The 17,103-nt window shown below is 36.5% G+C and overlaps 2 protein-coding genes across 2 annotated transcripts; one reads left to right on the top strand and one right to left on the bottom strand.

Moving 5' to 3' along the window:
* Positions 1-3,703: 3,703 nt before the first annotated feature.
* LOC120329868 (pirin-like) lies at positions 3,704-4,546 on the top strand. The gene has a single exon (XM_039396661.2). It carries the CDS (start codon positions 3,704-3,706, stop codon positions 4,544-4,546), a length of 843 nt encoding a protein of 280 aa, XP_039252595.2.
* A 4,758-nt stretch (positions 4,547-9,304) lies between these two features.
* On the bottom strand, positions 9,305-10,147 carry LOC120329866 (pirin-like). The gene has a single exon (XM_039396658.2). The coding sequence runs from the start codon at positions 10,145-10,147 to the stop codon at positions 9,305-9,307; it is 843 nt and encodes a 280-aa protein (XP_039252592.2).
* Positions 10,148-17,103: the final 6,956 nt, after the last annotated feature.

Raw genomic sequence — 17,103 nt, 5'->3', positions numbered from 1 at the left:
ATTTAAATAATTTAAGTCACGTAACTCAACATTTCAGGTTTGTGTTGGGAGTTCACTAAAGTTGAGATTACAATAAATTAGTGTCAAGTATATACTTTGTGGGTTTTTTAATAAAATTATAGAAGCCCTCTTTCCGATACTCTAGTTTACGACACCCATCTCTGTCCAATACCGTGCATAACACCCGTTCTTTTTAAAATACACATTTTGAATCACAATATATTCCTAAACAATATTTTGGACGATATTTGTCAGTGTGCTACACTATTCTCTCTCACGTTGGAAATATCCTATGTACAATGTTTGATAAGTTTTTGGATTTTTTTTAGAACGCGAGGATTTATTTTGGTTTTCCCGTTGTTGTCACGCACGAAAGTCTCTTTAAAGGTTCAGCTTTTAAAAGGTTACCGTTGGGCAAGGCGTAACGAAAACTACAAACATCACGCGATATTTAAGCATGAATTTAATAGATTTTCGTGACTAAGGTGATAATTGTAAATAACTTGTTTATGGCGCCAATCGTAATGTTTAGTATGATTTTTTTAATATTTATGACGTAATTCTGTGACGTATTTCTTGAGAAATGAACGTTATTACGGGATACACCTTCAGCGAAGTACCAATGTATACTCACTACATTCCGCCATTTATCTGCCCATATATCCAAGTGTTAAACGCGATTTTTAGTTTTCAGACAATAGTTATTGGACACGAAATGAATCTATGGATCGTTTTTGGACACGACAGTGGACATATGAGATTCGTTTTTATTTTGAGCTATGACGTCATCCGAATTTGCCACCACGTGGCGATTTCGCAAACACATATTGATCAGTGATCATCGAACAGTGAACTAGGTTCCGTGGTCAAGACTGCTGGTAAGTTACCGTACCGTACTACAGTGAATTTCAGCGTAACGTGTCCATATATTCGAGCATTGCTCTCTTTTGAAAATGCATTGGTATTTTATTCTTTCTATCCAATATTCATAAAAAACCTTCAGAGCGAGTCATATTGATGAATATATATTTCAAACATAAAAAAGTATGTTATTGTAACAGATTTCTGTTTGGGACTCATGGATGGGAAAATTTGCATATGTCATATAGCTAGCTATAAGGCTATTACTTTTATTTTGTTTCCAATGTTTCTGTTTGCATATGTCCTCAATAAATAGGCACATTCCTTTTTTTAAATTCAATCAAAACCAATGAAAATGACTTACGCATTCTTGTTTTTTTTTGTTATTTCGTCATATTCGCTGAGCTATTTTTACCATCTATCTATCTCATTTATTCCTTTAATTTATTGCGTTTATTCGTGTAATATAAGGTATGAAGTGCATTTCATATGAAAATCCAACCCAGCAGTCGAGTGCACATAAGTTGTATGCGAAATCCATGCTTGAATTTATATATACAATATATTCATATTCGATTACACGAAAAACTTTATATTCAAGATGGCCTGTAACTTCTGATATCAGAATGCATTTTGGGCATTTTTACCATAAGGAACGTGTGATGGATTAGAAACAATAGTTCAAGTTGCCAGACAATTTCATTATTGAACAATGCGCTCGAAAATAAAATCGTTTCACATAAAAATCGCTTTAATCACAATGACATGACAAAAAGTTTTAAATAATATACAGAGGCATTCGCGCGCAACATTTGTATTTTCAGCAGTCATATGTTAATGTATTTACCTCGTTTTTTTTTCTTGTGTCTTTTATTGGACACGTAATAGACCTATGGATCGTTCTGTTATTAGGTTTGTGTTGTTCTTCTTGGTATTTTTCTTCTTATCGTTAAAAAATCACTTTTCTCTTTACTACTGGGCCAATTGCTTTGAAATTTTCAGGTGTAAATTGACATTTTTGCTATAAGCTATTTCTTTTATTTTGTTCAAATATTTCTGTGAGCTCTATGGAATTCGTTTTTCGTGCGCTATGACGTCTTCAAATTTGCCACCTTGTGGCATGCAGTTCCCCAAACGCATATCCGCGGAGGTCGGTGGATCCCAAGCTTAAGATTGTATTTTTCGACAGAAGGCATTACTTTTATTTATTTTAAATATTTCCGTGTGCTCTATGGAATTAGTTTATGTGTGCGATGACGTCATCCGAATTTGCGCATCTTGTGGCGGTTCCTTAAACGCATATCGGCGGTCTCGTGTTTAGCGAGAGCGGAAAGTTTTCCGTGGAGAACGTTAGTTTGTGATACCTGATCTGGTAATACAGAAGTGGCTCGGATCAGTTGGTAATTCAATTCACGTTGAACCTGAATCATGAAGAATGGATCTTCGTCACAGGACCTGGAAAAGCCCGGTACCGGTATCCTTGGGTAGTCGAGTTGTCCATATAATAGAGTTATCCGCCTCTAGATACGGCTACTGTTAAGTAAGTTCCCGCTTACGATTTTCGGGGAATTGATGATAAAATATTTAGTTTTTCCCTCCGTGTCCACATATTTGAGCATAGTTCTCCTGTTTTAGGCTATATATAATATTTCCCATGTCAGCACATTGTGTTTTGTAAATATTGTTAGTTTGCTTTCATTAAATACCGTATTTTACGCACACTCGCACTTTTCACCGAGCTTCCTGATGTACATTCGTTGTAAACATAATAAATGAGAACACTATCAATTTGTCTTTCACGAAATCTTAACTTAGCAGTTCGACCATTAATCATAGTTCGAATCATACCCTGGTGTGGGCGCCAAACAGTCACTCCAAATTTGAAGTCGACGATAATTATCAATTGGTCCGGATGTTCACAAAAGTTTAACGTCAGACTCATTATTCAAATAAGAAGTATTTCAGAGCGCATTTACGCCAACCAAGCATGATTCGTCAACTGAATGATAATTTTTTATATTCAATGATTTGGAGTCGAAAATAATAACCGACTGGTCCTAATGTTTGAAAAGTTTAACGCCAGACTCATTATTCAAATAATAAGTATTTCAGAGCGCTTTTACGCCAACCAAGCATGATTCGTCAACTGAGTGATATTTTTTTATAGTCAATGATTTAGAGTCGAAAATAATTACCGACTGGTCCTAATGTTTAGAAAAGTTTAACGCCAGACTCATTTTAATTGTAGTCTGTTAAAGATCAATATCATTTCTTTCTAATGAGCTCATAGGAAGTGACGGGGAATCCAGTATAATATATACATTAAGCTGACTGCATTGGCAATCTGATATGAAGAATATCGTTGTGAAGGCAACATATCGCATTCCAGTGAATCAGCAAATCAGGCACACACCAAGAAAAAAAAGTCAAGTCCAGTTCAAGTTAAGTTGAATAGGAGTCCTATTTTAGAAATGAGTTCAGCAATTCAATATGAGACACGACCAAAGCTAAAGACAAGATTCCCAGATCATTGTACAAACGATGGTTGAAGCAAACCGAGCAAGTCATTAAAAGGGCGCTCCGGAAGTATTCGTACCAAGATGACGCACAGCCTAAACAAATCTAACCTGGTACACATATTATGTTGAGGTTGTGCGCCATCTTGGTACAAATACTTCGGGAGCACCTTTGAAAGTGTGACTAAACGCTAATTGTAGTCGTTGTGGACTACTGGTGTATTTCTCTTCAAAGCACACTGCTGTGAAATCCTCGATTTTTAAAAATATTACTTATGTATATTGTGCTCTTCACGATTTATATTTATAGGATTCATAAGTAAAACATGAAAACTCCGGCCAAGATTATTGAGGTTTTTAAGGATAATCTTTATTCTCAAAGAATCGGAAAATTGGATCAAAAAATTTTGATGAAGGATCCTTACGTGAATGTTAACAGATATGCTTTGGTTTCGCCAGACGGAAATATAGAATCACATCCACACTCCGGGTTTGAGTCGGTGGATTATGTTATTTATGGACAACAATTTCATGGCGATAACTATGGCAACGCCAATTATCTAACACCTGATAGTATACAAAATATTAACTGCGGTGGAGGCATGTTACACAAAGAAATACCTGTTGGTGTGTCCTATGGGGTTGGAATTTGGGTTGCGTTGCCAAAAAACGTTAGAGAATGCAAACCAGATTATCAGTTTGCCGACAGCAGCCAAATTCCAACTTTTAAAAAGAATGGAGCAACTTTCAGTTTATTAATGGGGAAGTCATGGGGAATGAAATCGAAGCTCTACACTCAAACTCCAACTGTTATGGCTAGTATTGATCTCGAACCCGGAGCTTCTCACACCCAGCCCATTGAACGAGATTGGAGTACTTTTGTTTACACTCTCACGGGCGGAATTGAATCTGCTGGTACCAGACTAAATGAATTCGAAGTCGGTGTCGTAGGAGAAATCGATTTTATAAATTTTCAAAACAAATTGGAAAATAAAAAGGCAAAACTATTGTATTTCTCCGGTAAACCAATTAACGAGCCATATTTTGTTTATGAAAAAGGAGCTGATGCGTATCTGGCAGAAAACGAAGAAGGAACTTTAGCAAAAGAGCAAGAATATATACATTCCATGAACGGATTCAAAGAGCCAGTTTTGGATGACGTGATATAAAGATTATTTATATATTGATAATATATTATAGATGATATTCCTCACTCAGGTTTTGCAGTAGCTGTTTGCTAAAACCATCAAAGCCTTTTACGAAAGCCTGAAAATATTCAAATCACTCATAATGTTTTGTAAATTTTGTTCATAAAAAGATTCAATAAAATTGTATGTCTTGTTTCTCTTATTTCATTTTCCACGTGGTGCGTCTCAGTTGAGACTTGATAATTTAATTCGAATGCTGAAAAACATAACAAGCCATTTATATATAGATAAAGAACTATCTTTATACCCCAAAACTTTATGTCTATATTTATTTTAACATTTTCGTTTATTGTGTGCCTTATTTGCTAAAGCACTTGGATGCGATATTTAGCTTCATAACGATTATGTTCAGCTCAGATTGCCAATGCAGTCACCTTAAAAATATATAAACAGTATACTGCATTCTGCGTCACATTCTATAAGCTCATTTGAAAGTAATGATATTGATCTTTCTTTGTCATTAATGTCGTGCAACCGACGTTTATATATAAGTATAATTTTGAACTATTAAAATTTATGATGTATATATGAATATTTTGATCATCGATTATGAAAAATTAATATTCAGTCGTCGAAGCATGCCTGGCTGGCGTACATGAGCTCTGAAAAGTGGATAGACTATTACTTGAATGAGTCTGGTCTTTTGTGAACATCCGGACCAATGTATATTTATTGTCGACTTCAAATTTGGAGTGGCTGTTTGGCGCCCATACCAGTAGTCCGGCAGATAAGGGGACCTTTTTGGCCCAAGTTTGATTTCAGACATGAAGTTTTTTTTATTTGTGATTATTCATCTTGGGGTCATTGCCCATCATTTCTACATGGGTGTGGAGTTTGCAGCCTTGAGCAATTTTTTTACGGCTCGATATTTGTATTAGTGTTTTTCGTCAAACCTGTGCATCATAATGATGCACAACCTGAACCATAACCTGTTACAATACTATGTTCAGGTTGTGCGCAATCTTGGTGCACAAACTACGCAAGCACCAAATTTACTAGGAAATAAAATCAATAACTTTTAGGTATTTATTGAGATATTTGTATTAGTGTTTTTCGTCCAACATGTGCATCATGATGACACACTACCTGAACTATAACCTGTTACAATACTATGTCCAGGTTATGCGCAATCTTGGTGCACAAACTACGCAAGCCCCAAATTTACTAGGAAATAAAATCAATGACTTTTAGGTATTTGTTGAGCCCATCTTTGGGTCGCGACCCATATACAGTATATGGAAATACTGTCGAAACATACACGTAAAATAAAGAGTACTATTTCAAAATACCCGTTTTTGTTGCAATTAACAATACAAGCCTGCTAATGCAGTCGCCAGTGGTTCAAGTGGATATACACCCGGTGGAGAACAGTCAATTATTTGTTAGCGAGAATTGTTATGCAGCGGGATGATCACGACGACGCAGTGAAAGATAATGATATAACGAGAACAAGAATGAGAAAATTGCTACATTTTAAATGTAGTTCATTCTTATGTTCCATGCCAATGCTTTTCAAACTACCAAAGACTCTTGCTTCTTCTCTTCTATAGAAATACATTGTTATTATATATTCGCATTTCCATCTGTTTGTTCGTGCTCCCAGATAACCAATCAGCGGCCTCCAAGGAGGACGGGGTCCCCTTTTAACAAACCCTGTCATAAACTAAAAGAGGCGACCGTGCTTCTCTTGCCTGTTGTCATGCTGTCCCTGGAATTCAGCTACAACAAAAATTTCACGAAAACGGATTTTTAAATTTTATGATTTTATTAATATTCTAAACAATGAATGATATACGGGTGGTAAAATGCCAAGTTATTCCAACAACATGATCATGTTTTGCAATTCACAACCAATATTATGTATGTAACTTTGTTTGACAGAGCCCCGAGAGCTCTAACTACAAATATCAAAAAATGTGAGGCCAAAAAAGACACACTACAACATTGTCACATGTGCTGTATTTACGATAGACAACAGGTGTACAAAAAGAATTACATGAAAAATGGTAAAATAAAGATCAATTCAGCAATATCTACTTGGTGATATGCATCTGTTGCTGATTTTATTTGTTTGTTTTGGAAGTTTAATAACAGAATTAATTGTGGTTGTTGGGGATGTTTTAAAAAAAGGTTGCATGGAAAAACGTTTTCACAAAATGTCAAGGTTTGATAGTAGTAGAGAAATAGAAAAAATACTCCCATGTTTTTTTTCATTTGATAACCTCGCCACAGAACTTCCCCGATAAGTATACGCAGCAATTGCGAGAGGCAGAAATGCCAAGGTGGGATTTTATCGCATTGCAAACCAATATTAGCAATTCTTATATATATTCGCGCATTCCCATCTGAACAGCGTGGAAAAGATTATACCCATCTACACACTTTAAGAACTATGTCAGATGAGCATCATATTATCGAATATTAGTAAAGGAATATTGCAATGGGAAAAGACATATAAGGCGGAACTTTCAGTAGTGTGCAATCAAATAATCTTATTGTAGAATATATATTTAAAAACGTTTCGTCACACCAACTGCAGTCCGAAACTTTTTGTCGCTGGCTGAGCTTAGATACCAATTGACACTCATGTAAACTGGTAAGACTGTAAGAGGCACGCGATGGAGTAAATACTAAGAGTATCCATCCCCCAGCTGTCATTTGAGTGGGTACTGCTGTTTTTATTGCAGCTGTTACTGATCATTTTGTATTAAAATCACCGATTTAAGGATGATGGAAACCAACACGCAATATTACAAAACTTACTTTTAACACGCGGTTTGAATGAATGAAAAAGCGGAAACTAGTATTCTTTAGAACAGCATACAAATTCTATGGAATGAAATCATACACAAAAGCTCGTCAAAAACCTATAGCTCAATAATCAAGAGGAATTTGATGCATGTGCGCAAAAATGTGCGCGTTGCTACGTACAGCCGAAGCACGCAGGAAAATGTGTGTAATATACTAGTATTCAAAACGTTTGACTCAACTATGTTGGCATAACAGGTGCACATCTCGGTTTCGCATACGCATACCTTCTATCTCCACAAGGATATATTAATTTTGCCAAAGTCAATGCAGCACTGAAAGGTTGCGGTTCTTCCAAAAGAAAACACGTACACATCTTTAGATACCAGTGGATGGTTTTACATGGCCTTGTTCAGAGTGAAAGACAAGGTCAAATATTCCAATCCAATTCAACTAATAAAATATTTCCCAAGTCCCTAAGCTTAAACTAGGAAAACGAAATGCCCGCGGCGACGCAAATGTAGTTTGAAGAGCGCAATAGAAAGTGGCTAGATGCTGTCGATGGGTCTTGGCTTGTATTAGTGAAATAAACTACCATTTGTTCCACTAAAATTGAATTTCTGACATTGTAAGGAGATTCAATGTTACTATGTATGCAAAACTAAACCATGTAGTTATGAAATAATTGTTTTTAACGAAAAGGCGCTCCTGAAGTCTTCGTACCAAGATGACGCACAACCTGAACATTGTATGTTTACCAGGTTAGGGTTCAGGATGTGCGTCATCTTGGACCGGATACTTTGAATCCACTTAAAAAAAATTGCTCAACATTATATACTCCACACCCACCTGGGTATCATTATATATGTCATATACATTATATCTAAACAATAAAAAAAAACTTTATGTCCCAAAACAATGTTAAGACCCGATTCTGCCGGGTTAACTGCTGAGTTAACATGACTTCGTCAAAGACGCGTACAAGTTGATGGTGTCGTCATTTGATATGTTTCCAGTGAATGTGAAAGGTGCGAGCGTACGTAAAATATGGTATTCTGAAGAAAACAAACGAACAATATTTACAACATTAAATTTGGCGACTGTAACTGAACTCAAATAAATACACCCAGGTCATCAGAATATCAGTTATGAAAGTTTATAATGACGTATGACCCACCAGCGCCTCCAATGGCAAAAAACAAAAAAATAATATTAAGGGGAAAGGGGCAGTGTTCATTTAACTAACTGGTTATTGAAAACAACAACCCGACATGAGAAATAATATAAAACAAGAGAGCTATGCTCAAATATGTGACACGGAGAGCAAACGAATTTTTTTGACACCAATTCCCCGAAAATCGTATGCGGTAAAATACCAGTACGGTACCAGGGTACTGCCACCGGTAACGGTACAGGGACCGTCCTAGCTTTTCCAAGTCCTACTTCTGTAGTACCAGATCAGGTCTTACAGTCTACCGTTCCCCATAAAAAACACCTCACCTACGCCAATGACAAAATCCGCCTACGTCCGCTGAGCACGAGATCCGCTGATATGCGTTCGCGGAACCGCCACAGAATGCGCAAATTTTGATGAAGTCATAGCATACAGAAAACGAATCCCGAACACACATAAATATTTGAAATAAATATATATAAATAATAGCCTTGCAGCGAAAAATACCATCTTTAACCACTAAAAATATAACTGCTGCTATGACTGCTGAAAATGCAAAGGTTGCGTGTTTTTATATTAACGCCACTGAGGCGAACCATATGGAAAATGAAAAAAGAGAAACTAGACATATATATAATTTTAATGACTCTTTTTAGGAACGAAATTTACAAAACATTATGGGTGACTCGAATATTTTTAGGCTTTATTAGAAGGCTTTGGTGGTTTTAGCAAACAGCTACTGCAAAAAATTGGTGAAGAATCTCAACGATACTATATTATCAGCACAATAAACAACTTTATATCACGTCATCCAAAACTGGCTCTTTGAATCCGTTCATGGAATGAATATATTCTTGCTCTTTTGCTAAAGTTCCATTTTTGTTTGCAGCCAGATAAGCATCAGCTCCTTTTTCATAAACAAAATATGGCTCGTTGATTGGTTTACCGGAGAAATACAATAGTTCTGCCTTTTTATTTTCCAATTTGTTCTGAAAAGTTATAAAATCGCCTTCTCCTACGACACCGACTTCGAATTCTTTTAGTCTGGTACCAGCAGACTCAATTCCGCCCGTGAGAGTGTAAACAAAAGTACTCCAATCTCGTTCAATGGGCTGGGTGTGAGAAGCTCCGGGTTCGAGATCAATACTAGCCATAACAGTTGGAGTTTGAGTGTAGAGCTTCGATTTCATTCCCCATGACTTCCCCATTAATAAACTGAAAGTTGCTCCATTTTTTTTAAAAGTTGGGATTTGGCTGCTGTCGGCAAACTGATAATCTGGTTTGCATTCTCTAACGTTTTCTGGCAACGCCACCCAAATTCCAACCCCATAGGACACACCAACAGGCGTTTCTTTGTGTAACATACCTCCACCGCAGTTAATATTTTGTATACTACCAGGTGTTAGATAATTGGCGTTGCCAAAATTATCGCCATGGAATTGTCGTCCATAGATTACATAATTTACCGACTCAAACCCGGAGTGTGGATGAGATTCTATATTTCCGTTCGGCGACACCAAAGCGTATCTGCAAATATTCACGAAAGGATCGTTCATCAAAATTTTTTGATCCAATTTTCCGATTCTTTGAGAATAAAGGTTATCACTGTAAACCTCGATAATCTTAGCGGGAGATTTCATGTTTTACTTATGGACGAATCTAGATAGAAATGGTTAAGAGAACAATATACATATGTAATAAATATTCGAGGATTCAGCAGTGTAGGCCTACCTCATGGAAAAAATCATTAGCAAGCCTGCAGTGACTAAAAATAGCGTTGAGTCATATTTTCAAAGGCTCACACGTTTTGAGCGAACCATCGTTCGTGCAATGAACATGGTACTTTGCCACTACTTTGGACGTGACTTTTTTTGAAAATAACAGCCACTTAATTTCCTACCTCAATCTATTCAACTTAGCTTGGACTGGAACTGACAACCCTAATCGCGTTTCAGGTAAATTCTGAATAAGTCGCGTCATGTTGAGAAGTATACAATTATTTCTAGTAATGCAGCAAACCTTATAATGTACCTCGACACAATATACATGACACGCCAGCGTTTTTTAGAAAAATTATTTTAATAACCTAAAATTTTAGACGATATTCATTCCAAGATTTTCGTTTATGGTTTGCTGAAATGCGATATGTAGCTTCCACCGCGATTTTGTTTATCTCAGATTGCCAATGTCACCTTAAATATATATATACTGCAATATATATATATACTGCATTACGCGTCACTTTCCATAAACTCATTAGAAAGTAATGATATGGATCTTTATCTCGGTATATGTCATGCAACTGACGTTCATATATGACTATAATTTTGAACTTTCAAAATTTATGATATATGCGTTATTTGATAATCGATTGTGAATATTTTTTTTATTTAGTCGTTTAATCATGCTTAGCTGGTGTACAAGTGCTCTGAAAGGTGAAAAGACTATTAATAAAAGCCTGACTTTAAATAGTTGTGAACATCCGGACCAGTGGGTCATTTTGGTCGACTCCAATTAATTGGTTATGATAAATGATCATTTAGTTGTCGAATCATGCTTGGCCATTGACTACTTTTGAAATGAGTCTGGCGTTAACCTTTGTGAACATCCGGACTACTGCTAAAGTAAGCTTTTAATGAATGATCCTTACGTAAATGACAACAGATACATATTGATGATGCCGGGCGAAAATATATAATCTTATCCGTTGTAGTAAGAATTTACACTTTACAGCAGGGGTCGGCAACCTTTTGTCGCTCGCGGGCCAAAATTAAACGTTGCAAGTCATTGGCGGGCCGCACATATTTTTAGAAAGTTAAAAACCGAACGGATGACTGATGAATCACATTTTCTCGCACAAATCAGAAGTAAAATTTAGAGCAGCCTGCGAAGACTGATCACTTGAATATTTTCTGCGCCATTAAACCATATGCACTTAGCATTAACTTTTCTGCGTTTTGTTGCCATTTGTCTAACTTATAATTAAATTATAGACTCATTAAACGAGTAATTGTGAATTATATACTTGTTACGTTATAATATAATTTAGTCTACACGTACAGTGCCATCGTCAAATACCAACCAAGTCCGTCTAAGTTGGTATTTTGGGACCAAGCTAAAAAAAATGGATTGCGCGGCGTTAAGTCGGCTCGGCGTTAAGTCACTACTGTCACATGGCCGACGCATGTAAACAGAGGAGTGTTTTTACTGAAATAAAGGCACAAACGTTAGAAAATGGGTTTGAGTCGCGGGATCCTAGCCCCAGTTGGTATAGCTGAAAAAACTGAAAACCGTTCCTTCATTAGATACAAATATACGCTAAAATTGTTCTGTGAGCCGCACGGATTCCATCAGCATGACAGGGTTTGGACCACCCTGGTCTACCTTATCAAAAAACTCCCGACTTCGCTGACCACTAGATCGTTGAAATGCGACCGTGGAACCACCACATAGTGTAAACATTTTCTTTTTAAAACAAAAATGCAGCAACCTAGAGAACACTAGAATAAGAAAACAACAACAATTTAAGAAAACGACTCATAGGCCCATTTCGTGTCCAAAGAAAAGTTTCAGTGTTTATTTTTAATAAAAAAGGTTAATATGATACTTGAAGACGAAAAACAAGCGAACATTTTGAAGTTTGAGTCGTCTGGTGAAGTCGTAATATTTTAATAAACACCGATAAACTATATAAAATTCTGTTCTAAAATTTCTGTGGTGCCCCTCTTTGCTTGGTGCCCTAAGCACGTGCTTATATTGTTTAATGGTTAATCCGGCGCTGCGTACGATTCAAACTTTATATCATAAACATCAAATAACAATTTCACTCGCTATCTGAAATAGTGTTTTGAGTTGAAATCAGTGGTAACCACTCCATGGCAGCTCCTGCCACGAACAAACCGATTGCAGCTCTTGCGTGGTTATGGCGCTATTACCGGTATATTCACAAAGTCATGTATCAGATTTTAGTTTATCATGCGAAAATATATACACTGAAACCTAACCCCAAATCCATCAAAACTGTATCTATAGGAACAGGAGAACAACGCTCAAATATATGGACACGTCGACGAGAGCGAATCAGTCCTTACTGTTGCCTATGCTTTGACGCCACCGGTACCCTCAAGAAAGTTTCGGATTTCCAGTAGCAAGAATTTTGCAGAATCGAAACGTACAGACAGTCAAGTAATAGCCTTCTAAAAAAAAATACCACATTTAACTACTGAAAAATTCAAAGCAATTGGTCCAGTAATCAAAGAGAAAGGCGACTTTAAAAACGAGTCAAAGAACAGCAATAACACAATATTGAAACGATCGTTATGTCCACTGACGTGTCCAAAAATGTTAAACTTACCCAATATTTATCGCCATCGGGGGCAGCCCTGCCATTACAGCCGACATGCCTTTGGTTATCAACCGTAACCACGGCAGCTCTGTCATTGGTTTGTGGCAGCTAAAAAGTCAGTCGCCATGGAAGTTCAATGGTTTCATTGGTTTGGTCATAGCGGTCATGATTAGGAAATCCCGCCACGGTTTTGAGGCAGCTTCAGACGCCACAAAATACTTGAAAATGCACTTGACCGGGTGAGACAACTTGCTAAAATCGGGACTGTATTATATATACGCTTTGGTCCCGGGAACTATAGTACCGGTAAGCTCATACGTATTACATACATTTCGATGCCTGATGAGATTAGAAAGCTCGTTGTTTTGACGTCGATTTATATATTCGTCGATTTCTCGCAAGTGGGCGCTCAAGTACTATCAATGCAGAAGGCATATTCTGGACATCCGATGACAGGAAGGACGTAACGTTACTGATATTGCAGCACCGGAACGGTACCGGTACGGTATCGTCGATACCACCGTCCCGGTATCGGGAAGGAAGGTCTCAATCGAAAATGTACAGATTATAATCGAAATATTCCTCTATTCAGTCAAGTTAGACTATAGGAAATTTAATTGCAGTAGTCTAAATTTTTTTAAATTTAGAAAAACTTTTATGTAGGCTAAAATTAGTGTAATCTTTGTTTGTGTCAACATGGATTGCCTTCGGTACGGTAGACTACGTAAATAGTGTTATTTCTTTCCAATGGCAGAATGGTGACGTTTTTATAATGTGCTTTCTTTTAGTGCCAGTTTGTGTCAATGTACACAGGCCCAGACTCTCTCGTTAAGCAGTACTAAACTATACCAGACCCAAGAATTATCCATTAAATCACTAATTGTATTTTCAAACCGTGTGGGCCAGACAACAGACTGAAATCGAGAAGTTGACGAAATTCACACAGTCTGAATTTGGATACCGGTATTTTTTGGACATGAACTATGAATCGATTTGTTGTCATGTTGTTGTTGGTATTCTTCTTCAACTTCTTGTTGTTGTAAAAAATGCTTCTTTTCTTCAAGCAATTGCTTTAAAATTTTCATTGGTTGAAGATTATATTTGTTGTTAGAAGACTACTACTTTTATTTATTTCAAAAATTCTGTGGGCTCTATGACAGTATGATAGCGGTATTCATTTTTTTTTTGCTCGCTGCGTTCTGGTGGTCAGACTAAGTCGTGAAGACTACAGTAAAGGTACTGTAAAAGAAGGTACTGTTTTTGAATCAGTGTGTCAAACTCAAGTCATAGGGTGGTGTAGCCAGTCTGTGGACGATTTCATTCAAACCGCTATGAAACAAAAACCAATATTTCTAACCCGTTAATATTTTCACCGTAGGTGCATTGGCATTTCTTCTACACGCTAAACCTCGAATTAACTTTCTACGACCAGGGGTTGAAGCTATACAAACAACCGAAGTACGACACTCCAAAGTCGTATTCGGGACCAAACGACCAGTGTGCGACCACGGATTTCAAGCCTTGAACCTCGTTTCTGCTACGTCAAGACTAGGGCATACGCAGCCATGCGTGAAAAAAATGGGCTTTTAATTGCATTTCTGATCGTCATATATTTTAAGAACACGGGTATTTCGAACAAAACTCGTCAAATTATAAACAAAGCACCGCATCACAGCAATCAAACAGACAAAAACACTGTGGTCGCAAATTGGTCGACAAAGCTATTATCGATGTAATGGAAATGCGAACCCCCCTATTCCCCCTCCTTTGAATGTAGAAACGCGAAACTTTAAAGATGGTTAAAAGAAACACAGCTCTACCCACCTGCCAAGTTTCATCTTTTTATCTCTTATATTTGTATGGATTTTCAAGCTCTTTTAAAGGGACAATGGGTAGTTGGCGACATGGAAAAATGGTCCGTTTTTTTTCCTTTGGTTGGGTTTTCGGTCGTAACTTTTTTGTTTGTGGCGCATTTTAGTGTAATTTCGCAGAGCTTCAAGGGAGAGAAATATCGTCGCAGTTCGTTAATTTTTTCAGCATTAATTTAATCGATTAAGTTGATGGTCGCAATCAGATCGTGGTCGCAAAGTGGGTAAGCCACCCTAGTTCGGCATGTTTTACAGTACAGCATGACATTCGAGAGTTTTTAGCCGAAAACAGAAATTTTGGTCACAAGGCGGTCATTTTTGAAATTGCAATTGCCCCAATTCCACATCACTGGTGTTTTTCTATTTTGCCATAAAACAGCGATCAGCAACGTGCGGCTCCAAAGCCAAATGCGGCACTTTGTTCTCGGAGCTCTGGCTACAGCGTTTTTTGTTAGAAGCAGCGGGGATGTAATGAAAGTCGGGGACATAAAGTCGATAACTACTCACTAATTACACATCACAGCTGGTATAAGTCGAGAGCGGTAAATATAGGTCGCATTAAGATATTGCGAATCTGTCAAAATAATTTTTCTTTTCATTTTCCAAGTTCTTTTCATTTCATCGTAAACTGAATTATTCCATCTCTCATAATTTATTTGGCTTCTTCTTAGTAAGAAGAATCACAAGTGGTTTTCCGAGAGTTTTGATAGCCACCGACATTAGAGTAGATGTTGCAGCTCCGATTACATTTGAGTTTGACGGAAATGTTGCCAAATGGCTCTTTCAATGCTAAATGTTGCCGACCCGTGCCATAAAACTTATCACTATATTGTACTAGACCTCATGTTACCGCAATTTAATTCTTTTTGAAAAGAAATATCAGATCTGCTTTACTTTTTACTCATTTTGGTGTTTCATTCATTATATTAAAAAGTTGTAGTGCTGTACTGTTTGTAATACCAATTCATTCTTATTTATTTTCCATGAAAGTTTACATAATATACTAGCAGGGATGGCCAATATCGAATAGTTCACTATTTCGAATACATTCGAAATTATTTTTTTCGAATATGAAATTTCGAATACTTCGAAAATAAAATCCACTAATGTAAGCTTCTCTAAATGTATGTAGGAATTTCCATACAATAAGCAATGGAATAACTGCTATCTAAAGTTACAACCTAGCCAAATTACCATGCATTTCATATTTGCAGATTATTGCAGTATATATTTCATATACCATGAAACATGTTAACAGAATTAAATTAATACGACAATAGTGGTATCGATGATGGATTTGAATATTTGCGCAACACAAAATCATCCTAGTAAAACGCCCATACCTTTAAATACTAACCATTATCCAAATTATTTGTCAAAAAGCGGGATAAAGTATGAGGTATTTTGCCGACTTGTGACAATTTTTTCGTGAGTACAAAAATACGAATCAAAAATTAATTATATTCGGTAACTTTACCACACATTTTAAGTCCGCAGATCGCCGTTGTATGTTTGAGTAATAATACTTTCATTATTTCATAAATATGAAAATAGGAATCAAAAACTATTTATAATCGGGTAGTTTACCACACATTGTAAGTCCACAGATCGCCGTTGTATTTTGTAAATACGAAAATAGGAATCAAAAATTAATATTAATCGCGAGTTTGCCACACAATTTATATCCACAGATTGCCGTGATATTGTGCCGAATATGATTAGTTTTTGATTCTTATTTTCGTACTCACGAAAAATTGTCACAAGTCACAACTTTATCCCGCTCTTGGGAACCAATTTGGATAATGGTTGCCATTGGTTTGTATTTAAAAGTATGGACATTTTACTAGGATGATTTTGTGCTGCGCAAAATTTCCGAATCCATGACCGATACCACTACTTAAAATGCCTTACCGTGTTAATTTAATTCTATTATCATAACTCAAATGTTGGTAAATCGGGCAGTTTACCACACATTTCGAGGCCACAGATCGCCGTTGCATTTTAGAATTATAATAGTTTTATTATTTTGTAAATACGAATCCGAAATTAATTATAATTGGGCAGTTTACCACGTATTTCATGTCCACAAATACCCGTTGTATTCGGTATTAATACTTTCATTATTTTATCAATATAAAAATAGGAATCAATATTCAATAATATCGGTCAGTTTACCACACATTTTATGTCCACAGATTGTCGATACAACCATGAGTTACGTTGAACAGAATTAAATTAATACGGCATGACATTTTAAATGCTGGTACCAGTCATGGATTGGATTATTTTGCGCAACAAAAAATCATCCTGGTAAAGGATCGATACTTTCAACTATTGTTATCAGAATTATTTGCCAGAAATTATTTTCTAATAAATCGACTTG

Source organism: Styela clava, chromosome 12 (assembly GCF_964204865.1).
Source record: "Styela clava chromosome 12, kaStyClav1.hap1.2, whole genome shotgun sequence".
Taxonomy (NCBI): domain Eukaryota; kingdom Metazoa; phylum Chordata; class Ascidiacea; order Stolidobranchia; family Styelidae; genus Styela; species Styela clava.
Note: the sequence above shows the minus strand (reverse complement) of the source record. Positions and strands in the feature narration are given on the sequence as shown.

Excerpts from the sequence above, each read along its gene's own strand:
- LOC120329868 (XM_039396661.2), top strand. The coding sequence starts at position 3,704 with ATGAAAACTCCGGCCAAGATTATTGAGGTTTTTAAGGATAATCTTTAT.
- LOC120329866 (XM_039396658.2), bottom strand. The coding sequence starts at position 10,147 with ATGAAATCTCCCGCTAAGATTATCGAGGTTTACAGTGATAACCTTTAT.